The 25,650-nt window shown below is 52.7% G+C and overlaps 12 protein-coding genes across 12 annotated transcripts; 7 read left to right on the forward strand and 5 right to left on the reverse strand.

Annotated features, from left to right (window-relative positions):
* Positions 1 to 354: 354 nt before the first annotated feature.
* On the forward strand, positions 355 to 1,671 carry N7532_005231 (uncharacterized protein; the record flags this gene model as incomplete). Its single annotated transcript, XM_056617725.1, has 1 exon — positions 355 to 1,671. One exon carries the CDS (start codon positions 355 to 357, stop codon positions 1,669 to 1,671), a length of 1,317 nt encoding a protein of 438 aa, XP_056473884.1.
* Positions 1,672 to 2,735: 1,064 nt separating this feature from the next.
* Positions 2,736 to 4,118, forward strand: N7532_005232 (Galactosyl transferase; the record flags this gene model as incomplete). Its single annotated transcript, XM_056617726.1, has 3 exons — positions 2,736 to 2,866; positions 2,923 to 3,224; positions 3,283 to 4,118. 3 exons carry the CDS (start codon positions 2,736 to 2,738, stop codon positions 4,116 to 4,118), a joined length of 1,269 nt encoding a protein of 422 aa, XP_056473885.1.
* A 685-nt stretch (positions 4,119 to 4,803) lies between these two features.
* On the reverse strand, positions 4,804 to 5,734 carry N7532_005233 (Rab family GTPase YPT6; the record flags this gene model as incomplete). The annotated part of the gene is made up of 5 exons (XM_056617727.1): positions 4,804 to 4,880; positions 4,942 to 5,344; positions 5,418 to 5,506; positions 5,592 to 5,617; positions 5,682 to 5,734. The coding sequence occupies 5 exons, from the start codon at positions 5,732 to 5,734 to the stop codon at positions 4,804 to 4,806; spliced, it is 648 nt and encodes a 215-aa protein (XP_056473886.1).
* Positions 5,735 to 6,093: 359 nt separating this feature from the next.
* N7532_005234 (H(+)-transporting V0 sector ATPase subunit c'') lies at positions 6,094 to 7,027 on the forward strand (the record flags this gene model as incomplete). The annotated part of the gene is made up of 5 exons (XM_056617728.1): positions 6,094 to 6,151; positions 6,226 to 6,260; positions 6,329 to 6,420; positions 6,511 to 6,819; positions 6,919 to 7,027. The coding sequence occupies 5 exons, from the start codon at positions 6,094 to 6,096 to the stop codon at positions 7,025 to 7,027; spliced, it is 603 nt and encodes a 200-aa protein (XP_056473887.1).
* A 626-nt stretch (positions 7,028 to 7,653) lies between these two features.
* On the forward strand, positions 7,654 to 10,013 carry N7532_005235 (uncharacterized protein; the record flags this gene model as incomplete). Its single annotated transcript, XM_056617729.1, has 5 exons — positions 7,654 to 7,775; positions 7,883 to 7,922; positions 7,994 to 8,034; positions 8,101 to 8,138; positions 8,233 to 10,013. 5 exons carry the CDS (start codon positions 7,654 to 7,656, stop codon positions 10,011 to 10,013), a joined length of 2,022 nt encoding a protein of 673 aa, XP_056473888.1.
* A 331-nt stretch (positions 10,014 to 10,344) lies between these two features.
* N7532_005236 (DDHD family phospholipase) lies at positions 10,345 to 13,448 on the reverse strand (the record flags this gene model as incomplete). Its single annotated transcript, XM_056617730.1, has 4 exons — positions 10,345 to 10,814; positions 10,871 to 11,008; positions 11,057 to 12,365; positions 12,420 to 13,448. 4 exons carry the CDS (start codon positions 13,446 to 13,448, stop codon positions 10,345 to 10,347), a joined length of 2,946 nt encoding a protein of 981 aa, XP_056473889.1.
* Positions 13,449 to 14,163: 715 nt separating this feature from the next.
* Positions 14,164 to 15,201, reverse strand: N7532_005237 (uncharacterized protein; the record flags this gene model as incomplete). The annotated part of the gene is made up of 2 exons (XM_056617731.1): positions 14,164 to 14,763; positions 14,830 to 15,201. The coding sequence occupies 2 exons, from the start codon at positions 15,199 to 15,201 to the stop codon at positions 14,164 to 14,166; spliced, it is 972 nt and encodes a 323-aa protein (XP_056473890.1).
* Positions 15,202 to 15,214: 13 nt separating this feature from the next.
* N7532_005238 (uncharacterized protein) lies at positions 15,215 to 16,787 on the reverse strand (the record flags this gene model as incomplete). The annotated part of the gene is made up of 3 exons (XM_056617732.1): positions 15,215 to 15,218; positions 15,260 to 15,694; positions 15,754 to 16,787. 3 exons carry the CDS (start codon positions 16,785 to 16,787, stop codon positions 15,215 to 15,217), a joined length of 1,473 nt encoding a protein of 490 aa, XP_056473891.1.
* A 2,236-nt stretch (positions 16,788 to 19,023) lies between these two features.
* On the forward strand, positions 19,024 to 20,984 carry N7532_005239 (putative FAD monooxygenase; the record flags this gene model as incomplete). The annotated part of the gene is made up of 2 exons (XM_056617733.1): positions 19,024 to 19,668; positions 19,731 to 20,984. The coding sequence occupies 2 exons, from the start codon at positions 19,024 to 19,026 to the stop codon at positions 20,982 to 20,984; spliced, it is 1,899 nt and encodes a 632-aa protein (XP_056473892.1).
* Positions 20,985 to 21,322: 338 nt separating this feature from the next.
* N7532_005240 (CXXC motif containing zinc binding protein) lies at positions 21,323 to 22,223 on the forward strand (the record flags this gene model as incomplete). Its single annotated transcript, XM_056617734.1, has 5 exons — positions 21,323 to 21,357; positions 21,506 to 21,620; positions 21,690 to 21,755; positions 21,905 to 22,027; positions 22,080 to 22,223. 5 exons carry the CDS (start codon positions 21,323 to 21,325, stop codon positions 22,221 to 22,223), a joined length of 483 nt encoding a protein of 160 aa, XP_056473893.1.
* Positions 22,224 to 22,925: 702 nt separating this feature from the next.
* Positions 22,926 to 23,377, forward strand: N7532_005241 (small nuclear ribonucleoprotein F; the record flags this gene model as incomplete). Its single annotated transcript, XM_056617735.1, has 2 exons — positions 22,926 to 23,221; positions 23,296 to 23,377. 2 exons carry the CDS (start codon positions 22,926 to 22,928, stop codon positions 23,375 to 23,377), a joined length of 378 nt encoding a protein of 125 aa, XP_056473894.1.
* A 517-nt stretch (positions 23,378 to 23,894) lies between these two features.
* Positions 23,895 to 24,698, reverse strand: N7532_005242 (MFS transporter; the record flags this gene model as incomplete). The annotated part of the gene is made up of 2 exons (XM_056617736.1): positions 23,895 to 24,210; positions 24,283 to 24,698. 2 exons carry the CDS (start codon positions 24,696 to 24,698, stop codon positions 23,895 to 23,897), a joined length of 732 nt encoding a protein of 243 aa, XP_056473895.1.
* Positions 24,699 to 25,650: the final 952 nt, after the last annotated feature.

Consider the following 25,650-nt stretch of genomic DNA (forward strand, 5'->3'; position numbering starts at 1 on the left):
TACCAGTTTATCCTCTATGGAGGTGCACAAAAATTACCCGAATAATGTTAGTTTCAAAATCTCTCTGATTTTTCACAAAGACAGTGTCAAATACGGGGGTCTTTCGAGCAGACTAAATACGATCGTGCTGAACCTGAGGGAAGTACCTCGGGTGCGTGATGGGGGCCTAGGGAGGCTTCTCACCAGGACACCCTAACCCACATCCAGTTAGCACACATTGAGTGGCAATCCGTGGGAACTTTTGGCGACCTGACTTGGGTAAATTCTGACATCGTTTCTTGTCTTTTGCAGTCTCTTGCCATCCAGATTCGGATACGAAGCGGTTGAGAAAAATTTATGATCCGAGGAACAACAATGCCAAGTCTACCTGATCTTCCTTATGAGGTGATCATGATGATCGTCGAGTACCTGCAACTGGACTCTAACTGGACTCAATTACGATTCTACGAGATCGGCATCGCATACCAAAAGGCCTTCGAACAAAATCAGCCTCGCAGAACGAAAGATCTGCACTCTCTTCTCCTCACTTCGAGCCGTCTGTACAAATTTCTGAAGCCAATGCTCTACCAGAATCTCTTTGTTCGTGACTACAACCGCCACGGCGAGAAGGCTCCTTTGAAGCAGCTAAAATGGAGCTTGGAAAACAGATTAGGTCTTTCTGAACTTGTCAACTCGGCAATTATTCCGTGCGGCACCTCAGGGAACAACCGTTCCATATTCGAAATCTACACTGCTTTCTGGCTACCGAACCTGTCAACCCTGACTATCTTCGAGTTCAAGGATTGGAAGCCAATGGTGTTCGATGATAATTCCCATGTGGGTACTTCGCCCGTGCAATGTCTTCGACTGATTGAGTGTGGGGCTCATGAGGAGGCTTTAGCAGCTGTTCTGAGCTGGCCTGACTCCTTGAAGGTGCTTCAATATGACGCCGATCAATTCGAATGGGAAGGTCATTATGAAGGTGAGCAAGTTAATGGTTGGACATGTGAAGCTTTTGTACGCATGATTCGGTCGCAAAAAGAAAGCTTGGAGGAGCTGATAATGACAAGACCGCCGCTCGATCACGAGGGGCTGGGCAATGGGTCTCGGATTGACCTGTCGGAGTTCACAGCTCTCAAGACTCTGCGCATATATCATGTTTTCTTGTGTGGCTGGGATGATCCAGAAGGCGTCTCAAGGTGCCTGCCTCCCAACCTGGAAGTTTTGGAGGTCTTCTATGACGACACAGATCTCACCCAATTTTTCTGGGAAGACGATGAGCAGCCCTACGATACCTTTATCTTGGATGTGATCCGGAACAAGACGCTTCGCCTACCTCGTCTACATACAGTGAAAATATACTCGCCTGAGTGGCTCGGTGACCGTGAACTGGAGGAAACAGGGCAGACAGGATCTTCGGAGTGGTCACTCCCAGGTCCATTGGCGGCCGAGGCAAAGGAAGCTGGAATCAATATGAGAGTTTGGATAGGACAGGATGTTTGGTTCAGGATTGATGGACTTGACGATGTCGACCTTTTTCGCTCTTTGGAACTCAGTCAAAGTGGTCTTCCAAACCAACCTGCTCCTGGATCGACCGCTGAAGCGAGCCATTCACCACCAGGAAATGCATCAAGAGCTGATGCAAGGGAACAAAGGAGATTCTTTGGATCCTATGCTGAGTTACAGCTCTAATTTAGAAGGGTGCTCTATTGTCCTCTTTGGAGCTCGTTTGACACGGAGTTGGGGATTTTATTTGCGATCTCTGTACATAGTAGTATGAATCCACCATGTGATTGGCCGTTTGTTGCGGAGCAGTTATTGTTATAACCAGATGAATCTTATCTAATTGCTCTCTCCCTGTGTGCAAGTTCGTATCCAGCTTTTTGTTCATTCACTTGACCGATGCCATTTTCATCTTTGTTTGTCTATTCTATCTGACCAGACACCTCTTTTTCTTCCCGCTCCTGGCATTCCGGATGTATCCGCTGACCTACGTAGTCATGGTGTACCTATATATCCGACTTAACACTCAAGATGATAATTGTTTAGCAGGGAAATACGGAATATACTTCTATGTGCTCTCGAGGGTGAAGTGATCTTTACCGTTGAGATAATTCTTGGAATCGGTCTCAGATGGTAAATCTGTGCCTACAAGTCAAGGCGGAGGTAATGATGGCATCAGTTCCGGATGTGACCCAAACATAGAAAGGCGGTGCCACAATTGCCGTGATGTTTACTCTATGACATGATTAGGCAGAGTGGGATCTTCCCCCAACAACTCCGGACTCGACCGGATTTGATGTCTCCGGGGAATCTTCTTGGGTAAGTAAACCTCAATCAGAATATTATCTGCCTCTTTAGTGGACATAGGCCAATCCCAAACTGACTTATCGAGCCTCAGGAAGGAATCGTGAGCCTGTGGCGGCCTAGGACTACTGGTAGGCTCCAAGGGTGGCACGGTTTCAGTTGAAGAAGTCCTCAAAAGGACTCGGCCTGGGCCAAACGAAGTTGAAGATTGCCTGGTCGTAAAGTCTGCCACATCTCTTGGCAGAAGCTCTGGACGAGAGCGCGTCAACCTGTTCCCTAGCGCACTGCATTGCCAATTTTGCTGTCTGCCTCAGGTTTTCCCGCCTCCCACTCTACTCATTCTCCCCAATTTCCCTCCTCTTTAATGATATCCTGCTCTCTCTCCCAATACGTTATTCTCTCTTTCTCTCTCTCTTTCTCTCTTTGCGCACCGAGATATCCGATCAATCATGTGCTGGAAGGAGATCTTGACGTCCCTCCGGCGCCGCTGGGTCTACCTCACGGTGACGCTCTACATCGTCAGCATCCCATTTGTCATGTTGAATACCGACTCGCGCGTCTTTCAGGTCGGAGACCAAAAGTACACCCCGACTCAATCACTTGTGATGAATTGATGCTAATGGCTTTCTTCTCTAGGAATCAGCTTCACTATGACCACCGAAACGCGTTCGCCTCGACCTTCCACCGACTCTTGGACCACACCCGTCTTCCCATGACAGCTGACAATTTCACGATTCCTTCTGGTGAAACATTTCGACTTCCTATTCCTTCATCCCCGACTGGATTCAGATTCCAGACCCCCATTGGAAAGAAGCTCCTGATCCTTGATGTTGATTCTCGCTCTATGAACGAAACGGGCGGTCTATTGAATTCGACCTGGGCAACCACCGAGAGGATCCAATGGGAAACAAGCGGCCGACTTAACCACTACCTGTTCGGTATGTTCTTTGACACCCCCCTTACCTGATCTCTGTTCAGGAGCTAACCGCTCTCTAGCTCAAATCCATGGGTACGACTACCAGTTTGTCCGTGTGCCCAATCTTCGCCCTGAGCTATGGGGAACATGGTCGAAAGTCTCCGTCATCAAGGAGAAGCTCCGTCACTATGCCTTCGTTGTATTCACGGATGCAGATATCCTGTTTCCCTACCTTCATGTGCCTCTGGAGTGGCTTTTTAATTATTGGGACATCCAGTCCAATAACCTCGTCACTATGGCTATGGATCCGCTGGACCCACTGAACTTCGACATGTATGGCAAAGTTGTCCTCAACACCGGATTCCTCATCGCTCAGCGAAGCCCCCGAGCACACGAGCTGTTCGAAGCGTGGGAGACTTGCCCAAAAGACGAACGCTACCCTGGTTGCTCTTACTGGAGTTTCAACTGGTCGCACGAGCAAGCTGCCTTTGCGAACTACATTCGTTACGATTTTAACTGGCCAGATGATGTCAAGGCTATCCCATGCCACGAGGCCAATGGGAACCCCGAGGTAGCAAATATCACCTGTGCCGGCAAATTGGTGCGCCATTACTGGGCCACGAAGGCTGCGGTTACCTCTGCCCTCGAGGAGTCCATCATGCAGTACTTCATACATGACCTCTTCGACCAGTTCCACGACAATTACGACAACATCGTCTCGACCACGAGACTAACTGGAGTCGCACCTGACACACAGTCCATTGTGGTAAACGATGGGAACATTGTTATCACCCCCTATACAACCACATCGAGAACTCCAGGAAGCACTGACACTCCAGAGGATCTGAGAGGCCAAGAAGACTCGTTCAAGCTGGAGGAATTCGACGGAATGCTCGAGGTACGTCCTTTCGCTTGAGGTATGTTCTGCAACAAAGTACCTGGGTCTTGCGTAGGATGCCTGCATGAATGATCCGTTTTAATGTTTATAACTGTGCGTTTTTGATCTTGCTTTTCTACTTTCTGCCTTCTCCCAACACCTCCTTTAGTCACTACCTCAATCAGCACATACTCCACTGTCTCGATGGAACTCGTGTCTCAGTGGAAACAGTGACTGCCGAGAAGTGCTGCAATTTCGACGTGGGGAGACTAATTCACAAGAAGCTGGTAAGGAGGTACCTTAATGTTGAAATGATAACCCAAACTACGCTAATTTACCAATACTGTGAAGTGTAAGTGTCATATTGTACAGCTTCATCAATTAGAGGATATGCGACACACCGGCCAAAGGGCCATACTGACGAGGAACAGCATCCGAGAAAGGATTGGAAAGATGAGAAACCTCCAGTGACGAGAAAAAGAGATATGATGCGGGGAAGAGCGGAAATCGTAACGCCCAGCTTGATAGCAACGGCTCACAGAAAGCAATGGACGGGGCCACATTCAGCACTGAAAGATCTAAACACGCTATTCATCCGACAAGCAACCTGAAAAGTGGAAGTGAAACATGTACATCTTTAAAAGAAATGGTGCAATATCATGGACGGGCGCGACTATCGTCATGAGTCAAAGGTATGGGAAAAGAAAAGTGGGAACAGGGCGATTTAACAGGCACAGCCATCGTTGTTGGTGGTCTCCTTCGGGTGGATGTTCACATCGATCACTGCGATGGAAGAAAGAACTGGTTAACATGTATGACCTTACGGAGATCCGATAAACAGCAACGGCTCGGATCAACTCACTCTGGCTTTCTCCCTGCTTAGCTTCACCCTCCATACCAGGCAGAGCCTGGGCGATTCGTCGGAACAGTTGCTTCACGTTGTGTCCGACCTTGGCACTGGTCTCGATGAACATCAGGCCGTTCTTCTTAGCTTCCTCCTCGCCTTGTGCCGTGGTAACCTCACGCTTATCGTTCAAATCGGTCTTGTTGCCGACCAGGACAATGATCACATCGTTTCCACGCTCCCCACGCACATCATCAATCCACTTCCGAGTGTTCTGAAAGGACTTGGCATTCGAAATATCGTAGACGACAACGGCGACGCTCGAGTCTCGGATGTAGGAAGGAATCAGGGAGCGGAAACGTTCTTGACCGGCGGTATCCCAGAGCTGAAGGCGGACGGTACGGTCTTCAAGGTACATGGTCTGGAGAGATTCAGGGTGAGTCCTCTTGTTGCAGAGAAACAATTGAGAGAGTAACAGCGGATGAGGGGCATACCTTGGATAGGAAGTCGATGCCAATAGTGGCCTGGTATGTGTTGTCAAAGGAGTCGTACATAAACCGGGTAATGAGAGACGTTTTTCCAACTGGAACAGTTGTCAGGTTTGTTGTTCTAGTTTTCAGTGCACATCCGTAGTCATGAATTGGACGTGACGTTTGGAGATGCCATACCGCTTTGTTCACCCAGAAATACCAGCCTTGATATCACATTAGAATCGGGCGTTTCCACTAGAATGGGATCTAGCGGGCACAAAGACTCACTTAAACTTCTTCAACGGGTTCGAATACGACCCTACCCCAGAGGCGGAAGCCATGGTGATGATGCTGTCGTGAGTGGGAGGGGACTCAGGGGGGTGAGATGCGCCGCAGAACCGGACGGGGGCGCTCGACAGGCAGCCGCGAAAAAGATGCTTAGGCAGAGCGTAATGGGCACGAGTGACGACAAGAATCGCAACTTTGAGGAACAGTCTCCCCGCTGAAATCAATGAGGAACAATCCGTGGATCTGGGGAAACAAGACGAGAGTCGCCGCGTCCACCGCCTCAGCGGAGCAGTTAATCCGCTCCGGCCACCGAGTCCGTTCCACCACCATCAACAACTGCCACACCCCCCTCGTCGGCGGCGTTTTCCAACTGGCCTTTCATTCATTCGTCTTCAGGTTGTCAGAGGTCGTGATGGCTGTCCGGTACCTGCTTGGTCTCTCCACGACCGCCCTCGTGGTGGTCGGATTGTGTACGTGGAGCTTCTGAATGAAACCCTCCTCCCCCGAGCTGGAATGACAGCTAACCCGGAGATCTCGCATGCAGATATGCTTTTCCAGGGCGAGGGCGAAGCCTTCAATGTATGATCAATTCCATAACCCCGACCGGCTGAGGCTTCTGTGTACTTTATTGACATGACACGTCCCAGGTCGGCCGCTTCCTCGAGGAGGTATCTCCCTTCGCCTTTGCGAACGTCGGTATCGCGATGTGTATTGGTTGCTCGGTTGTCGGAGCTGCATGGTAAAGCTCCCGTCTCCACTGCGAAATGAACAGCCTAGACAGGCGTATTCGTGAATGGCTTCATGCTAACGTGGTGGCGCTTGCTTGCAGGGGTATCTTCCTCACGGGCTCTTCGATCCTCGGCGGTGGTGTTCGGGCACCCCGGATCCGGACTAAGAACTTGATCTCCATCATTTTCTGCGAAGTCGTCGCCATCTACGGTGTCATCATGGCGATCGTTTACTCCGCAAAGCTCAACTCGGTCCCCCAGGCTGAGCTCTACACCCAGAGCAACTATTATACCGGCTATGCGCTCTTCTGGGGCGGCTTTACGGTGGGATTCTGCAACCTGATTTGCGGTATATCTGTGGGCATCAACGGCAGTGGTGCTGCCCTCGCCGACGCTGCCGATCCGAGCCTGTAAGTTTACCCCAGACTTTGCCTTTTGTCTGTGCCCATCCGGGAGGCATCAGCATTGGGAACTAGCTTCGGGATACTTACCACTTCTCCGAACCCTAGGTTTGTCAAGATCCTTGTCATTGAGATTTTTAGTTCCGTCCTGGGTCTGTTCGGTCTCATTACTGGTCTACTTGTGGGCGGCAAGGCCCTGGACATCGGTGCCGCCTAAAGGCTCGGCTCCTCCCCGCTCTCCGCACTACCGGGTTTAGTATAGTACTCTCGCTGCCCTCGGCAAGAGGTACGACCATCTGGCATGGCTATGCTTGCCTGATTCGGGCACCGACAGTGGCGCGGCCCGTAGCCCGCCGCATATGATCTCGGCACATTGTTTGAACAGTTTTCGTTTGGCCACACTTCATGTTTTGATACACAGCATTGGGGCGTCTGGATTCGATACCGTAGAGAGAGCACGCTTGCTCTAAGGAGGGTTTATTTTTTATCTGCTGGAATTGCATTGATCGTCGGGAGATCATGTATGTGTACAGTAATGAGTAGCAAATGGAACCAAGTGAAAACCCTCCCATCGCTCCACCCCCGCCTTCAATCGCATGGCAACCCACTTCCGTACCGGCGTAGGCTCGATGGCCGCATCCTGTCGTCCCTCCATTTCGTGCGCCTCTGATCGTAGTGGATATCCAGCCGTTCCAATCGACCGGTGTGAACCAGCACGGACCGGCGACTAGTGACAGGGTTGCAAATTCGCGCACCCGAAGTTTCGCGATACCCCGGGTTTTTCGACTGCGCCTTAAAAGTCGACCGCTTCCTCCCCCACTTCCCTCACCAACCAACCCGCAGATGCAGCACACGATGGACAAACTGAAGGCAGCCATTCTGATCGTCTCCGATACGGCCTCGCAGGACCCCGCTTCGGACAAGACGGCCAATGCCCTCGCCCCCATTCTCGCGGCCGAGGGGAAGTGGGAACCCCCGCAATTAGGATCGTGCCGGACAATGTGTTCCAGATCCAGCAGGCCGTTTGCGAGTGGAGCGATGGTCCCAATTGGCACAACCTGATTCTACTCAGCGGCGGAACTGGCTTTGCAGTCAAAGACAACACGCCCGAGGTAGGTCGTTACCCAGTTGACGTTGACCTGCCGCTGCAGGCGCGAGGTTTCCCGCGCTGATGATATCACAGGCGGTGTCTCCCCTGATCCACCGCCATGCCCCGGGCCTTGTGTAAGTGAATTCCTGGCGTTTTTGGGGCTGGAGAGTTGGCGCTAGAGCACGAACTAATTTCCTCAGCCATGGCATGATCGCCGCTTCGCTGAAAGTAACCCCATGTGAGATGACATCACCCTCTGCCTTCCCTTGGCAACCCATTTGCGACATTTCCCAAACTCGACGTATATAAACATCCCGCTAATGCCCTTCTAGTTGCGATGATGGCCAGACCCGTTGCTGGAGTCCGAGACAAATCCTTGATCATCACTTTACCCGGATCCCCCAAGGGAGCTATAGAGAACCTTGAAGCCGTTGTCAAACTACTTCCGCACGCCTGTCTACAGTCTGCTGGCGCCAATTCTCGCAACATGCATGCCGCTGGAGTCCAGTCACTAGAGGCCGAAGCTGGTATCAGCTCCGGCGCCAACTCGGCGCCTCTGTCTCATCGCCCGAGCCACTGCAGCCATCACCACGGCCCGGGACATGTAGCTCCAAAGGCACATACCTCATCCAACCGACCCCAGTCAAATGACCCAGCTGCGGGTCCCGGCCGTCGGTACCGTTCATCTCCTTACCCCATGCTCTCTGTAGAGGAAGCCCTTCTGCAGATCAGCGAGCACACCCCCGAACCGACTGTTATCGAAATCCCCGTGAACACTGCCATCGTGGGCTCTGTCCTTGCAGAAGATGTCTTTGCGGCCGAGTCCGTCCCGGCCTACAAGGCCAGTATCGTCGATGGCTACGCCGTCATTGCCCCCGATTCCACGAACGGTGCCCCGAGTACGAAAGGTGTCTTCCCTGTAGCATCGATCACCCATGCCAATGTTGGCGGCTCCCTAAAGCCCCTCCAACCAGGCACCATCGCAAGAATTACCACTGGAGCCCCTTTGCCCCCGAACGCCAACGCTGTAGTCATGGTCGAAGATACTGACCTCGTCTCCACCACCCCCGATGGAACCGAAGAAGCCACCATCGAGATTCTGACCGGAGACATCAAGCCCGGCGAGAACGTCCGCGAGCCTGGCAGCGACGTCCGTCTCGGTTCAAAGATCCTCTCCCGAGGCGATATCATCTCCCCTGTTGGCGGCGAGGTTGGTCTCCTCGCTTCCACCGGTATCAGCACTGTCAAGGTCTTCAAGAAGCCCACAGTAGGCGTCCTGAGCACCGGTGATGAACTCGTGGAACATGACGACCCTCGCACACTCACTGGCGGTCAAATTCGTGACTCCAATCGCCCTTCTCTTCTCTCCTGCCTTTCCTCGTGGGGCTTCCCAACCGTTGACCTGGGCATTGCCCGTGATACTCCAGCCAGCGAGCTTGAACACGCTCTACGTGACTCCCTGCGCGGTGTCGGCCGTGCCACTTCCAGCGTGGACGTGATCGTGACCACCGGTGGCGTCTCAATGGGCGAACTGGACCTCCTCAAACCAACTATCGAACGTAACCTCGGCGGCACCATCCACTTCGGCCGTGTTTCCATGAAGCCTGGAAAGCCTACCACCTTCGCAACAGTCCCCTTCAAGGAAGCAGGCAGCGGTGCCGTCCAACAAGAACGCAAGTCAAAACTCATCTTCTCGCTCCCCGGTAACCCAGCATCTGCCCTCGTCACGCTAAATCTCTTCGTCCTGCCCTCCCTGCACAAGCTCATCGGCCTCGGCGAGAGCTCGCAGGCTTTGAGCACAAAGCCATGGCTCGCACCGCAACTCGGTCTGCCTCGCGTGGCCGTTGTTTTGACTCATCACTTCCCTCTTGATCCCAAGCGTACCGAGTACCACCGTGCGGTGGTCACGGCTTCGCGCTCGGACGGCCGGCTTTATGCCACCAGCACGGGAGTCGAGGGCGTGGGACAGCGCAGTTCGCGCGTGGGCAGTCTAGCCAGCGCAAACGCACTGGTTGTCCTACGCCGCGGCCGTGGAGTCGGCATCAAGGGCGAGATTGTCGAGGCTTTGATGATGGGTGGTGTGTATGGCTCGGATACTCGACTCATTTGCTAAAGAATGTGCCACGACTAGAACGATAAAGCTGGGCTGGTTCCTAGATTTCTTTGGTGTTGCTTACATTTCTTCTGATGTCTTTTCTCCACATCACCTTCAAGGTGCTTTTTGTGTATTTACCTCTCTTCTCTTGGTTTGACTTTTGGATGATCCATTATCTATGATTCCTAGACTGCCAGCCTATACAAGTCTATGAGCAAATGAGAACATGATACAACAAAGATCCCGGATCCCATTCCAAATAAAGTGATTTAATGCATCCAAACTACCGAAATATGCCCCACAGCGATTTCCCGAAAATACATGGTGACTTTGAAACGTACACCTCCAATTAGCCATGTGAGTATTTCCACCCCTTCTTCTTCTCCGCTCTGAAAGCAGGCAAGGTCCCCTCTCGCCCCTGTTTCCGAGCAATCTCCACCACGAAAAATCTCACGAAATCAGTCAAGGTCCAGTAGCTGCTGTGTGCACTGAGCATATTGAGGTACTGGATGTTGAGCGGGCCGCCCCCACCGGAAAGATAGTAGTCGATTTGGCCGTTGTCGTTGAGCAAGAGCATGCGTTTCTCGGCGATTTCTTCACGGGTGAAGTCGTGGGTTTCCATTTCGACGGTGGAAGGTAGTTTTGTTACCGCCGCGGGTCGGATTGGGGCTGTGGGGGACATGAAGGCTGATGTGGAGTTCCATTTGAAGACATCACTGAAGGATGACCAGAAAGACGAGTTGGCGCTGGGGATTGAGGCTGTCTTGAGGGAGTTGGAAAGCTCTGTGTCCACAGCGGCGTTGACGCGGTATGCGATGGCTATAAATAGTAAGCATGGTGAAGAACACTTAGAAGCAAATGTGGTTAGTACTCACGATCTGTCGTGTGCATGATGTTGTACATGTTGTCAACTGCCAAGCATCCATAGCCGCCGGCTTCTCCGGCGACACCGCGTACGAGATCTTCGTCCTCGCTTCCCGGTTTACCTCGACCCTTCCGGGGAAGGAGACTTGCTGGATAGATTGTTAGCGCTGCCGGCAAAAGTGAGCTAATGAACATACCTTTGTTCAAAAGAAGGAAGAACCCAACGGGGCTTCCGCACAAGAATAGAATTCGGGTATCAAATTCGAAGATGTCACTGTGCAATGGTGTATTATGGAAATCGAAACGAGGAACGTGAGTTGGCTGGTGACTGAGAATATCAAGAGCCATGACACTGCCAAGGGAATGGGCGAGAAGATGCACCCGGCCGCTCTCTTGGAAGCCAGGGTTATTCTTGCACCAGAGCCGATAGATGCGGTTTGCTTCTCTGACAACGGCCCTGGTCATTTTTGGCTTGTGATGGGACAGATAGTAAGGAATATCGAGCATGACATCACTGATGAGCGAGCGCACAGCCGGAAGTGTCTGCGGCGTAATATCGTTGAGTGAAAAGTTATTGGCCGCGGGATCATCTGCATGTGGTGACTCCTCCAGCGACGGGTCTTCCAAAGACAAGGTCGTGCGCCAGTTGACGGGCAGGACCATGATACCCCCATTATCCTCGTCCACATGAGGCCACACAGGCTCATTGTTCAACTCCACGTTCACCTGCCGGCGGAAAGAATTCATCGCATGAGTAAAATGAAAGCTCTCCATCCGCTCGGACAATTTTTGCCCAATGCCGTGAATCACGAGGACAAGATCAGTAGGATTTTGTCGTAGCTCCTCCATCTTGCAGGCATAGCATACCTGCTCACCCGGGGCAGGAGCAGGCCCCTGGGTTTGGTTTCTGCGAATGTACTGGCGTACATCTACAGAGTTGGGCTTCGAGGGGTGGAGTTTGTCATACAGTCTCCGGCTGAAGCCACGTACCACAGGTATACCGATCTGCCGACCTTTGCGAATGGCGTTCAGCGGTCGCCTTCCTCGAGAGACGGATGGGAGCAAGCTCGGTCGAAGTATCTGAGCATTCCTGGCATCCACATAGATGGCACTGGAAGAAAGATAAGGCTTGATAGCATCAACATATGCTGCTATACCTCCAGCTGCCCGATTATGGTCGAATGAAGGAACTTCTGGGGCTTCCTCGTCCGGGGTGGTGTCAGGGCCCATTTCCTGGGTCTGCGCGGTTTCTGGTAGGTTGGCAGAACCTGTTTCATCTTTATCCCAGAGGCGATGAACGATTTTGATCTCTGCATCCGCTCCGTTCTCCACGCAGCTATTTAGCTCGTCCTGCCACGTCTCAGTCCAGGGCTTTAGGTAGGTGTAGCCCTCTTCTAGCTTGTTCGCCAGTGGAGTCTCCACGGGGAGCATGGTATTCTTGTAGAACCACGTAGCTCGTACAACGACCGATACATCGTGGAGAGGACTCCAGTAGATGGGTTTCATCTGCAGGCAAAGGTTAGAAGAGCAGCGGTTATTAGTTTCAAGCGATCAACACACCTTCAAGTTCGGTAATTCAACCAGGTGAAGCCGAGAGGCACCGACTGGGATCTTTGCCTTGACCTTGACCTCCCGCTTTTTCGACTCTTTTTTGCTCTTTTTTTGATCGTCCTCAGAAGTATCTTGAGTCAACTCGTTCAAGCTGACAGTTGCTCTGAGTCCAGAGGGCTTAGGGACCTGGCGGTTTGGTGCACTGCTCCGCACTTCACTTTGCCAGTCCTGAGGCCCGTCCTTCGACGGCAAGGACTCAACTGAGCTCCCAAATTGACTGTGTGATTGAGATACAGGAGCCCTAATAAAAGGCGACCCACTGATGCTGGCATCGCGAGATCGATTTGCCCGGAGGCTGCCAACACCATCTTGCCCATATTCCGCATCGTCGTCGCCGAGAGATGAGTCGCTTCTCCTCTTGGCAGCACTGGTCTCTATCAATGAAGAAGAGCGCTCTCGTTTCCGGGGACCGGGGTTGCTTCTGGGTCTATCAACAAACGTATCGTCCACCGATGATGCTCCCTGTCTTCGGGCATCAGAACCCGTAGCTAAGCCAGACCGACTCTTGAGATTGCGTCCAGGGATCTCATCGGGAAACGAAGGAGGATTGCTGAAGGTGCTTCTGCTGCTTTCCAGTCCTGCATCTTCTCTGCTTGCTGTCTTGAAGTGGCGCCCAGCCTCCACCTCCGACCTCTGGCCCGGGACAGCTATGCCAAGATGCGCCCTTGACGTGTCCGGTCGCGATGCAGCCTTTGCCGCAGACTTGGCCTGTCGAGATCTCCCCAGCTTCTGCCAGGATGTTTCCAGCGCGAGGTTATCCCTAGCCGAGAATGGTTTGGGTGGAGCTCTTTCATTTCCAGATCCCTGCCCACTCGGTGGAGGCAGAGGGGCCAACGGATCATCAATCGGCAGGGATGAGATGTAGAAGAATTGAGACCGGACCTCTGGTGGTGTAGACAGCGAGTACAAGCTCGACAGCTTCGGCTCCTCATCTGCCAGCAGGCACGTCGAGCCGTATGTATGGAAAGGGCCCGTCATGGTGAAGGAGATGGGGTCCCACTTTTCCTAGGTCCCAACAATCTGCGCGAGATCTAAACACCGATCGCTAGATGATAAACATTGCCAAGAACGGTGACGGATCGCCCAAGTCCGATCGGCTGTTTCCGACCGAGAGAGAACTGGAGGGGTTGGGTAATTTGAGTTGTATGAAGAACGCAGCCGAATTGTCCTCCACTTCGAAACTGGAACGCTGCCTGGCGCGTTGGAGATGACGTCGCAGCACGTGCCGCTCTTGGCTTTGGTACCATGCCCCAAAAGCAAAGAGAGGCGACAACACTTTCTCGAGGGTTCTGGCAGAAGTTAGCTACTCGATTTAAAGAGATTTTTACATTTATTCTTTCAATTTGAGTTGATAGTCGACTAGTACTGCTAGAGCTACTGAGCTATTGTGGCAATGAATTGTCGGTGGAGGCTACGGGTGAGCAGTCAAAATAAAATAATAATAAAGATAATAATAATATTCCTTAGTGCTTTTTTTTTTTTTTTTTTTCATTTTTCTTATCTTATTTTGACATTAGATGTCTTCAAATCCAGTAAAGTAAGCCCCAGCAAATTAGAAGTCATCAATAAATGAGTGGAATGGACCTTGGAAATTGCGATTTTTTTTTCTTTTTTCACTTCTTCTACGGTGTTAATTGTAACGATTGCATCAGACACCCTCATGATTAATCCTCATGATGAATCCTCGATAGTATCAGCAGCTGTTCTGGCCGTGCGAACGTCTGGCGGAGTTAAGGACACCCACGGTAGTCTGAGACAGGCGCTTGCCGAACTCGTCCTGCAGTTTCTTGGACACCTGCACGCCCATAACTTGCATGTTGACAATCGCGTCATCAGTGGCATCAAGCATTTTCAGAATATCAATCGTATCATTGATGTGCTTGCGGACGACACTATCAGGCTGACAGAGAATGCGCTTGCCCATATCTTGGGCCATCATCTTCCAGTTTGTCATGATCTTGTCAATGACGATCGGATTAGTTGAGGCCGCGCCGGCGAATTGAAGGGTGTCACGGTTCGCAAAAATCAGCTTTTGCTGGATAGCCTGACTAAAGCAAAACTCCAAGACCTGGGGGCGGTTCTGCGCCTTCCAATGTTCGCGGACCATCGCGATAGACTCCGTGGAGACCCTGCCTGCGTAGTAGTTCTTCATAAGGAACTTGTTGGCGGTCGTGCAAACCATGGAATCGATGGTGCCGTAAATTTTTGACTGGTCGGAGATTTCGAGCGAGTAGATGGCGGTTTGAGCCTCACCGAGGCGCTTGGGAACGGCCTTGTCGGATCCCATCCATGACTATGAAAACAGAAAGTCAGATTCGATCAATAAAAAAAAAAAAAAAAAAAAAAGAGGGAAGTATACACTCAGTCGCATGATCTTTTGTCCGAATTGTTGGATCAGACTGGGTCGTCGCCTCAAATTCAGCTGGACTCCTGGAGAAGCCACAGGCGTAAACGGAGGCGTGGGCGCGCGTGAAGGCGGAGGCGCAATGAAAGGCATAGGCTCCAGCTCAGACTCGGAATTCTCTTCAGGATCCTCGGGAATCTTGCGCATCTGAAGGTTTCCGCCACTCACCGGCTGGAACATTCGCTTGCGGACAGATGCATAGGTAGCAGACGACTTTCGCTTCTTGCCCTGACTGCCTTCCGAGCTGCTCCCCTCATCATTGCGCACACGCGAGCGAATTGCGGGAGAGAAAGATGCCACAGGCGCCTTGACCACCTTGGGAGACATCGAGAGGAGTGACCTAACTTCATAGAACGAACTGGCACAGCTCTGAGGACGCTCGGACTCATCGGGAGTCGTCACATCGGGCGTCTTTTCAAAAGGCTCGGGGGTTATCGTGCAGTCGCGTTCGTCCGTCTCCCTGCAGTATGTCTTCGGCTGAAGGAAGAGTTCGGGGTCAGTCCAATCGATCTCCTGGTTGCCATATATGTTCGAGTCAAGGCCATCAATGTATGGATAGTGTCTAGTCGGACTCGTATCCGTCTCCTGGGCGCCATGTGTGCTCGAGTCAGGGCCGTCAATGTAGCTGTCAATGTAGCTGCCAATGTAGGGATAGTCTTCACCCAGACTATCGTAGGGGCCAGTCAAATCAATCTCCTGGGCGGCAAGCGTGCTCGTGATGTAGGGACGGGGGTCAGTCCAACCCGTCTCCTGGACGCCATATGTGCTCGAGTCAGGGCTGCCAATGTAGGGATTGCTTCCAATCAGACTCTCGTAGGCCCTGTATGAGATTGTCAGCAGATATTCAGTGTGGGAGTTGTCTCAATTGGTTCTCCTTACATAGCACCTGCGCTGTGCTCGGCCGAGGGAACAACAGGCTTTGGCATCTCGCAATCGGGCAGAGCAAAGCCGACCATGGTAGAATCGGGTTTGTCAAGTGCGTTTACCTCGTCGTCGCTGGTACTAGGATTGTTGGATTGGAGGCCGTAGACACTGGTGGGTGAGCCGCAGTTAAGCTTGAGACGCTCCACGCCCTCCTCGTAGCTGTTGTGCTCGTCGTCACCGTCGTAGGTCAAGTCGTAGGACGAGTCGAATTGAACATTGAAACGGTCCAGGCTTTTCCTATCACGGGTGGATGAGCCGTTTCGAAACTTGAACTTCGGGATGCCATTCAGGGTGTTGCCATTGTAAACACTGACGGTGTCACGATCGGTGCGATCGGTGCTGTCGTCATTGGACGAAGTGCTTCGAGAGAAGGAAAAGTCCGTCTTGTCGTCATAAGGATCGGGGATATCATGGCGTAGAATGCTCTTACGGGGAGTGTGGTCATCGCAAGACGCAGAGGGGCCACCGCAGGACGCAGAGTGGTCACAGCAGGATGTAGATTCAGATTGACTTTGAGAGAAGGAAAACGCTTTCTCGCCGACGTCGATGCTGGCCAGGGAGCCCGCAACACTGGAGGGCGGAGACTCCGATCGAACTTGAGAGTTGAAACGCGTCCGGTTGTTGAATGTGAATGTCAGATAGAAGTCATCGTCTCGATCGAGGAAATTGTTCCGGGCACGGTCAAACCGATTCTGTCGGGAGCCATCCACTCGGTTGCCACGGTTCTTCCGCTCGGGGTTACCATCCCGGTCAAAACGGTTCAGTCGCTCGAACGAGTTATTGTCCACTGGCAACTTGTTGAAAAGGTGCTCAAAAACGGTCTCTGGTGCGGGAAGTCCTAGCGCATGATAGAGACGACGCTCTCGTTGGATGTTACGATGCTGGCGCCGAAGACATTCAAGATTGCGGACCGTGAGAGTGGCAGTGATTCTGCCTGCAAGAGCATCGAGGTAGGTCTTAAATTCAATATCCTGCTCGGTGGAATCCATGGCTAATCGCTGTGCTGGACTCGTTGGGATGCAGTAAGTCGAGACGATTTGCGCCCGGAAACTGGGATGAGAATTGGTAGAAAGGGAATCGGTGGGGTGGGAATTGGAGGAATGGAAAAGGGTGACGAAGTAGGAGAGGGCGAAGCATTGGAAACGCCGACGTCTCTTATGCTCCGGAGCATCGACAGTGAATCGTCCAGGACAGTCACTGCAGGAGCTGTCATAGTTCTCCGAGACTTCATTGGCCGGTGGGCGGCTCGCTAGGACCGAAAGGGTAATTTAGTCTCTTTGTCCGTGACTTGCTTCACTTGCCGACCCACCCTGCTGCTCTAAGCTCCGCCGTCGCGCGGAGGGCGACGAAAGGTCACGTTATGTCGAGACCCCGTGAGAATCAGGCACTGCATCTTGAATGACCAAAATGCATGGACATGGAGCAATCGTCCATCGGCCGCACCATGTCGGGTGGTTGACGAGGGAAGATTTGAAGCACGTGTACTCTGCGCCCTTCTCTTTTCTAACTAGTCGGCAACCGCTGCGGCTCGAGGACACCAAAATCCTTGCAGGGCAATGCGCACATTTCACGAGGAGTCGCAACCTTAAAATCTCTGGAAATTCAATCCTCACCGAGTTATCCGGATTGGCAGTCCCCATGTATTGGACGATTGCGCAAGACGAAGTTCCAATGCCGCTCCAGAATCTGGTGTCCCATGCCTACACTATTATGCTAGGTCAAGTATTACTACGAGTTAGTAAGTGATCTTCAAGAATCAGCCTAAGAAATCCTACCAGAGCTTAGACACTGGTTGCATATTGCTTGACTTGTTCCATCCCTCAACTATCCGTGAAGCCATTGCGAATACTCAAAGAGGCAAGATCCCGGGTCTCCCGAGCGCTGGGCAGCGTTGAGCCGCCCAGCCGACATCCCAGCCGAGCCTCCCCTGGGCGCCTCCATAGCCGGAGTTCCCGGCCTCCATGTCCGCGGAATTTGCTCTTCGTGTTTGCCATGCCCACTCCCGAGCCAGATCGAACCCGGCGAGAGAAGGAGGCACGAAGCAGAATATATAGCCCGAGGTTAGGGGACGGAAATCCCCCAGCGGCTCGTTTCTCGGATGAGATCATATTAAAGTTTATTTCTGCACGGCCGATCATACCCTAGGGTATAGTCCAGCAATCCTATTTATCCTATTATGTGCCTTGGGTAGATACAGATTCGAGGTTCAGTACGGAGGAGCATATCAGATCGGAGGAACCAGATGGGATTTCAAGGACACTCTGCTCTTGTACAGTGTACGGAGTGTACGGTGTCTGCAAAAGTGTGCACAGACAACCTTGCAGCACACATACCAACCGAAGGTATATGAGCAAAGAACAACCACCGAGTCATTTGCCATTTTAGCCGATCGTTTCGCAGCAAAGACCTAGATCCAACCGATCATCTATATTACATTACCCTGGTACCTCAGAGTAGCCCTGTAGGTGTGGTGTCTCGCAGAGCCTGGCACTGCACACCGGTTGTCTCAGCCTGTAACTGCCTCTCGAAACTGCCACCCCAGCGTGGGGACCGGTGGGTAGAGCGGCAGGCCGGTTCTCTCGAAAGTCGGCTAGACGGGACAAGCCTCAAGGACTGGGCCAATGGCGCCCACGGGAGTGTCGCGTCGAGGTCTTTTCAGCAGAGGGCATTGACAACATCCCGGGCGTGGCAGCCGAGGTGGGCACTGCCGACTGCAGCAGCCGGCGCGGTGGGGGAAGCCCCGCGGCCGCGGCCAGTCAGCAGCGGGCGTCCGCCGGCCGCATCCACAAGCGCGCAGAGTAGCGGGCCCTGCAGCTCGGGATCAACGACGGCATTCTGACGCTGCGCTGGACGCTCATCGCAGCTGGGCGTTCCCACACGCACTGGCTCGCATAAGGCGCATAACCCAGTCCATGCGGTCCCTGATTGGCCTTCCCCAGCTCCATCCCAGTCGCTCCCCACGATACAAACCGATCCCCAATGCCGTGGCTGCTCTCCGTCACCTCAAACTAGGTCCAGTCGGCCCGCTTACCCCAGCCTGCTGGCAGTATTTATGAGCTCGCCATGGCCCTCGTGGACCTCGTTCGATTCGGTGCGACTGTGCAGACTATACTCTCTCTCCAACAACCCGGTTGATATCTGTCTGAATTGCGCCGATCGCCTGCGGTACACCCCTCCGACCGAATCTCCCATTTTCGTCCCGACTCCCCTTCCCAGCCATCGAAAATGGTGCAAGAGACGTATGACATTGTCATCGTCGGCGCCGGCCCCGTCGGCCTGCTGCTGTCCCTCTGTATGTCCCGTTGGGGCTACAAGGTCAAGCACATCGACAATCGTCCGGTGCCGACCGCCACTGGCCGCGCCGACGGAATTCAGCCGCGCTCGACCGAGATCCTGCGCAACCTCGGCCTGAAGCGTTCCATCATGGCCTACGAGCCCGCCAAGGTCTACGACGTCGCTTTCTGGGATCCCAAGGGCGATGGCTCGGGCATCGCCCGCACGGGCAGCTGGCCCAGCTGCCCTCGCTTTATCGACACCCGCTACCCTTTCACCACCCTGGTGCACCAGGGTAAGATCGAGCGCGTCTTCCTGGACGAGATCGAGAAGGCCGGAACCCACGTCGAGCGTCCCTGGACCATCGTCGGATTCAAGAACGACGGCGCCAATGCCGAATACCCCGTCGAGGTCAACCTGAAGTGCCTCGACACCAACGTCGTGGAGAACGTGCGCTCCAAGTACCTGTTCAGTGGTGAGGGTGCCCGCAGCTTCGTGCGCGAGCAGCTTGGAATCAAGATCCACCACAAGGACCCCATCTCCTACGTCTGGGGTGTAATGGACGGTGTTGTTCGCACCAACTTCCCCGATATCGAGGTAAGCTTACACAAACTTTATCCCATCAGATCAACAAAATCTGCCGCTCACACCTCACACAGACCAAGTGCACGATCCACTCCGATGCTGGTTCCATCATGGTTATCCCCCGCGAGGACAACATGGTACGCTTGTACGTCCAGATTGCCTCGTCGACTGACCCCGACTTCAACCCCCGGAAGACCGCTACCGCCGAGGAGGTGCAGCAGACCGCGAAGAACATTCTAAAGCCGTACTGGTTGGAATGGGACCGCGTCGAGTGGTACTCCGTCTACCCCATAGGACAGGGTATTTCCGAGAAGTACACTCTAGACGAGCGCGTGTTCATGGGCGGTGATGCCTGCCACACCCACAGCCCCAAGGCCGGTCAGGGTATGAACACTGCCTTCCACGATGCGCTCAACATGGCCTGGAAGATCCACGCTGTCGAGAGTGGCTTTGCCAACCGCTCCATTCTGAGCACCTACGAGACCGAGCGCAAGGATATCGCTGAGACCCTTCTGAACTTTGATGCCAAGTATGCTGCGCTGTTCTCCAAGCGCCGTCCCAGCGCCGGCGAGGTTTCCGCTAGTAAGGCCGTGGCCGCCGAGGGTGTGGAAGAGGATGAGTTCGTAAAGACCTTCAAGTCCTCGTGCGAGTTCACCTCCGGATACGGAGTTGCCTACAAGCCCAACGTCTTCAACTGGGACTCCAGCCACCCGGCCAAGTCGGCCCTCTTCAACATTTCCAACGTCCGCCTGACCCCCGGCCGCGCTTTTACCCCGTCGACCGTCACCCGTCTTGCGGACGCCAACTTCGTCGAGCTTGAGCAGGAGGTCCCCGCCAACGGATCCTTCCGTATCTTCATCTTCGCCGGTAACCAGCACAAGACTAAGAAGGCCATTGCGGATTTCGCTGCCAACCTGGAGAAGGAGCGCTCCTTCCTCTCGGTCTACCGCCGGCCCGACATTGCCAATGTCTCCTTCTTCGAGCGCCACAACCCTCACTCCAAGCTCTTCACCCTCTCCCTCATCTATGCCGCAGCCAAGAACGAGGTCGACGTGGACTCTATCCCTCAGGTCCTGCGTGACTACCACCACCACCTGTACGCCGACGACATTCCCGATGTCCGCGTTCCTACCGCCAAGTTCTCGGCCCACGAGAAGCTTGGTCTCGATGCCGAGAAGGGTGGTGTCGTTGTCACCCGGCCTGACAGCCACGTCGCTTGCACCATCCAGCTGGTGGAGGGCAGCGGCACCGTTGATGCTCTCAACGAGTACTTTGGCTCGTTCGCGACCAAGGCCCTGGGACAGGACTCCCAGGCGAGCCGTTTGTAAAGACCCACTGATGTGCCTGTATGAACTTTTGGTTTCGGTTGTACATATCTTGTTGTTTCTCTCGTTCATTTGGAGCGACTGCTTGGCATGATTGGCGTTTCGTTTTGATAAGATAATTATGAATAGAATTATTACCTTACGCACTTCCATTTTCCTCTAAATCCCTTCGCTCTTCCGTGATGTTCCATGGGTATATGTCTCGAGCAAGCTTAGTCGTCAAATGCCAAGACTTGAATCTATTTTCGGTCTCCACCCCGCATCCAGCAAACCTGCACTTCCACCGCGAACCTTCGGATCAGAGACGCCAAGCCCAGCCAACCCGATTCAAGTCATCCAAAATGCTCTCACTCACTCTTACTGCCGAGCTGGAAGGGTAAGTCACTATTTGCCCCCTCGATATGTCTGATGTTTCCGTTCTTTGCGAGCTCCCCCGCACCGCGCAATCCGGTTTCATTACGGCCGCATTGAGAGATTGAACGGGCCCTGATCTGAGGATTGTTCATCTAATTTTCTCTCTCCAGCGTCACTGCCCTCCGTCCGACTGATACTGAAGAGAACCCTTACTACTTTACCTTCAAGGTGCAATGCACTTCTTGCCGTGAGACCCACCCCAACTGGGTGAGCTTCAATCGCTTTGTATGTACAAGATCCCTCCCCTCGAACGATACTCGGATGTCACAAAGACTTATTAAAATAACTTTGCAGGAGCAGCACGAAATCCCCGGCAGCCGGGGCGAGGCAAACTTCGTCTGGAAGTGCAAGCTTTGCACTGTATGTGGCTCTACCTCTAATCTATGAGAATTTCGAAACTGCTCGAAAACCTGTGTCATTGATTGATTCCATGGGCAGAATTTTCCTTCTGGTCATGCGCATGGTCATTTTGTTTCTGTGTTCGCTGAAGCTAATCATGCAAACGCCAGAAAACCCACTCTGCCTCCATCACCACCGGCCCGAACGCCTACGAGCAGCAAGAAAAGAAGACCGCGCAGAAGATTATTGACCTGGACTGCCGTGGTCTGGAGTTCACCGAGTTCAAGCCTGATGTAAGTGTTCACCCCCTACTTGATCCTGAATGGAAATGCTCACATCGTCCAGGGCGAATGGGAGGCCACGGGCGTAGAATCCTCCACCAAATTTGAGGGAATCGAGCTTTCTGAGGGTGAATGGTACGACTATGATGAGAAGGCCGGTGAGGAGGTCAGCATTAAGGAGTTGAAGTGGTCGGTTGGCCGTGCTTAAATATGTGCTGTCGTCCTGATGTGCGGCGTCGCTCCACAGACGGACCGGACAGATACTACTACCCAAGTGGCATAATCCTCTTCATACATTTCCCCATGTGTCTTCTTCTAATGATTTTGAATTTCATAGTCTCTTAGCTGTGTTTGTTACTGGCGCGTTGATGAGCCTGGCGTGTGGGGTAGTGGGGAGTTGTGGTGTGTCGCATGAGCGAGATTATGATTACGAGACTACAGCAATTGAAATTCTGAAACAAAGTGTTCACAAAATCACTTTGAGTTGCATTCCCCCCTTATGATAGGCATCCGTGAGCTTCAAATCGCGCCTCGAACATGACGCCTCTTTTGATGCCAAAGGCGGTGAGCCTTATTCACTATTGATTGGCCCGTGCGTTCTGCCGACCAGCTTACATTTTCGCGCAGCTGCCGACTCCGCCATCCTCATCCACGCGCGCTCATCCCCAACCTCCAAGTCCGAGAAGCTGATCGCCAAGCTCCTCCGACCTCTTTATCTCTCTAGAACCCACTCTCTACCTTTCCGACCGCGCTAGATCACCACCCTATCGGGAACATCCGCAATGTCGGTAAGTATCAACTCCGAATCCGACGAGTCAAAGGTCCCGGTATTGCGCTGGGGCCAGAAATCGAAATGGACTGACCGAAGCGTTGGTTTCAAGTCTGGATCTGCTCCTTTGATCCCTCGCCAATGGCTGCAAGCTCAGTATGCGATCCCCTCCCGACCCCTCGCCCCATTGAGACTACCTCGCGCGAACCGCCCGCCGCGACACTGCGCAGTGTTTTCCGTCGTGCCGCCATAGCTTCAATACTAATTTTACCTCCTTCTAGACTCGGCACCGAGATTCTCGTCCGCCTCAAGTGGGGTCAGCACGAGTATAAAGGCAACCTCGTGAGCCTCGACTCGTACATGAACATCCAGCTGAACAACGCTGAGGAGTACATCAACGGCAAGCACAACGGTACTCTGGGCCAGGTGGTAATCCGGTATGTGAAGGATCCTACGCGCTTGTGTGCGATTTGAGTATGAACATGAATTCGCTGACTCTGTCCCATTGCAGATGCAACAACATCCTCTGGGTCACTAAGTTCGAAGGTACCGAGATGACCGATATGACCGGCGAGGAGGAGAAACAGGAATAAAATGGGGACGAGGAAAACGACCGTCTTGTCCAGTCACGCTGATGATAATGGACTGGTGCCTGTGCGGTCGAATGCTGTCCAGCGGAAGCGGTCCTTGGACATGGCCACGAGAGCTCGTTGATTTGTTGCTTTTTCTTTTGCTTTTTTCCATTTACCATTTACAAGGCGTTATGATGGTTTCTCGAGTGCGGTTTCCGCTTTCCGGGGTATTCTCCCACGGCTACTGATATCAAAATCAATGCACATTTCGATGCCCACGAACACAATTACGTACCTCCAGCTCCGTTGACTCGCCCAGGTGGCAGATTGATGTAATGTTATGAATGTTTCCCGACTTGGCATCCACGCAATATAGCACGTGATGCCCTCTTGTATAGATCTCGATGTAAACTTGCTCTATTGCATAACCAAATTATATTATTCAATATAGCACTCTACTTTCCATCTCTCCAAAAGAAGGAGGAAGACATCATCACATGAATGCCTCTTAGTCCCATATACTCTCTCCGTTTACAATTCAAACTTTATTAGCAGCATGTTTGCTGAACTGCCGAATTCTCGCCCCGTAAAAGTAGAACATATATGGAATAAAGGCCATGGCAGCACAAATGGCGCCGACGACGGTCAGGGTATAATGCACCCCATGCCGCTCATAAATGGTGCTGCCAGAAATCATAACGCCACCGGACAATAGATATTGAGTGAATGCCACGAAGCCCAAGGCGGAAGCTGAATACATGCCATATGAGTCAATGACATCTAGATAGTCGCTGGTGAAGATAGTGGTCATCCCGAAACCCACGAAAGCGGATGTGATCAGCGGAGACCAGATGCTGATAGAGGATTATTTGCTGGTTAGCGAATGTCCATTCCCAGAAAGAACTAGAGGAGAGAGGTGGTCTTACATAGCTGGTCCAGCCCATCCAGAACAAGCCCACTGGGACAGCTGGAGCCAGCCCACCCTCCCCCCCAACCCAGCATCACATACCACAGACTGGATTCGGGGAGGACCGATCCGATTCGTGCGTTTGTGTTCGGCGCGGGTCCGAGTATAGACAGTGGAAACAATCAGGCACGTCAGACCCATGCCGACAAATATACCGGCCCAGGTGATGCTGGTGAGACCCTGCGAAAGACCGTATGTCTCTCCAAAGATGAACCTGTATCCTTCCGGAAATGTGAAAAGGATGATGTACTCCCGGAATCCATTTGGCCCACCATGGTCGCTCTCGAGAGACAGCGAGTTATGGGGAGTATCAACGTCGCACCTGGCATGGACGTGTCTGGCTAGATCGGTAAGAGAGTGTCGTTGCTTAACCATACCAGTGTGCTTGCACTTCTCCACTCGCCTGCTAATTCACCCATCTCAGTGTCCTCTCATCCACCTTCGGCCACCCTAGCATGACACCCAATTGGCTGTTCAATTCTATCCCGTTGCCATCGATGATCAATGATGAGTTTTTCGAATCCCAGATGATAGGCTCGCCTTTCCGACCAGATGGACGACCGTGTAGGATGGCATTTTTCATGAAAGACGTGGAGCTATATCAGATTCTTGACGAAATCCTTGTCGACATGTACCTCAAGGCCTCCAAGGGCGAAGGCATTGAGAGTAAACTGAAGCATATCTCCAAATCGACGGTAAACTACATGCATGGAACAAGTCATTCCCGATTTTCTTTGTCCCCGACTTGCTGTCGAAGGCAATAAGATCCTGAAACGACAAGTCATAGTCTTGATAATTCGGTGGGTTTTCCTAGCAGGTCTTTCCAGATTTTAATTCTTAATGTTCAAGCAGTTTCTTGCACGCGCGCCGTCTCCTCTTCCGTCCGACTGTGATCTGTTATTGCATGCGCGGAGTCACTGCGGCCACGACTACGACCGTGGACTCTTGTCCGGAAAACAAACCCATATGATTCCTATGACGATTCCAGCCTGTCTGAAGTAATATTGGCACAATGTGCCCGCATTAGCTTCCGCGTTGCACCTTGAGCTGATCGAAACCTTCGACCGCCATCTTGACCGACAGACCTTACTAGGTCCGTTGCCCAACTGGTGTATTCCGTTCTCTGTTAGTTCCATATTCCAGCGACCTGTTCTTCTCCGAGCTCTTCTAGCTGACAAACTGGGGCGTGATCAACTAGATGTATACAACGCTACCATGATAATTCTCGTCGAGCGTTTCCTAGAGGACGAGGAGGGTGCCTCCTCCACGGTCGAAACTAAGGCCGAATTGACATGGAATGCGGCACTCCGGGTTCTGAAGACCTACG

Source organism: Penicillium argentinense (assembly GCF_028826775.1).
Source record: "Penicillium argentinense strain IBT 30761 chromosome Unknown utg000005l_segment0_segment0, whole genome shotgun sequence".
In the NCBI taxonomy this organism is placed as follows: domain Eukaryota; kingdom Fungi; phylum Ascomycota; class Eurotiomycetes; order Eurotiales; family Aspergillaceae; genus Penicillium; species Penicillium argentinense.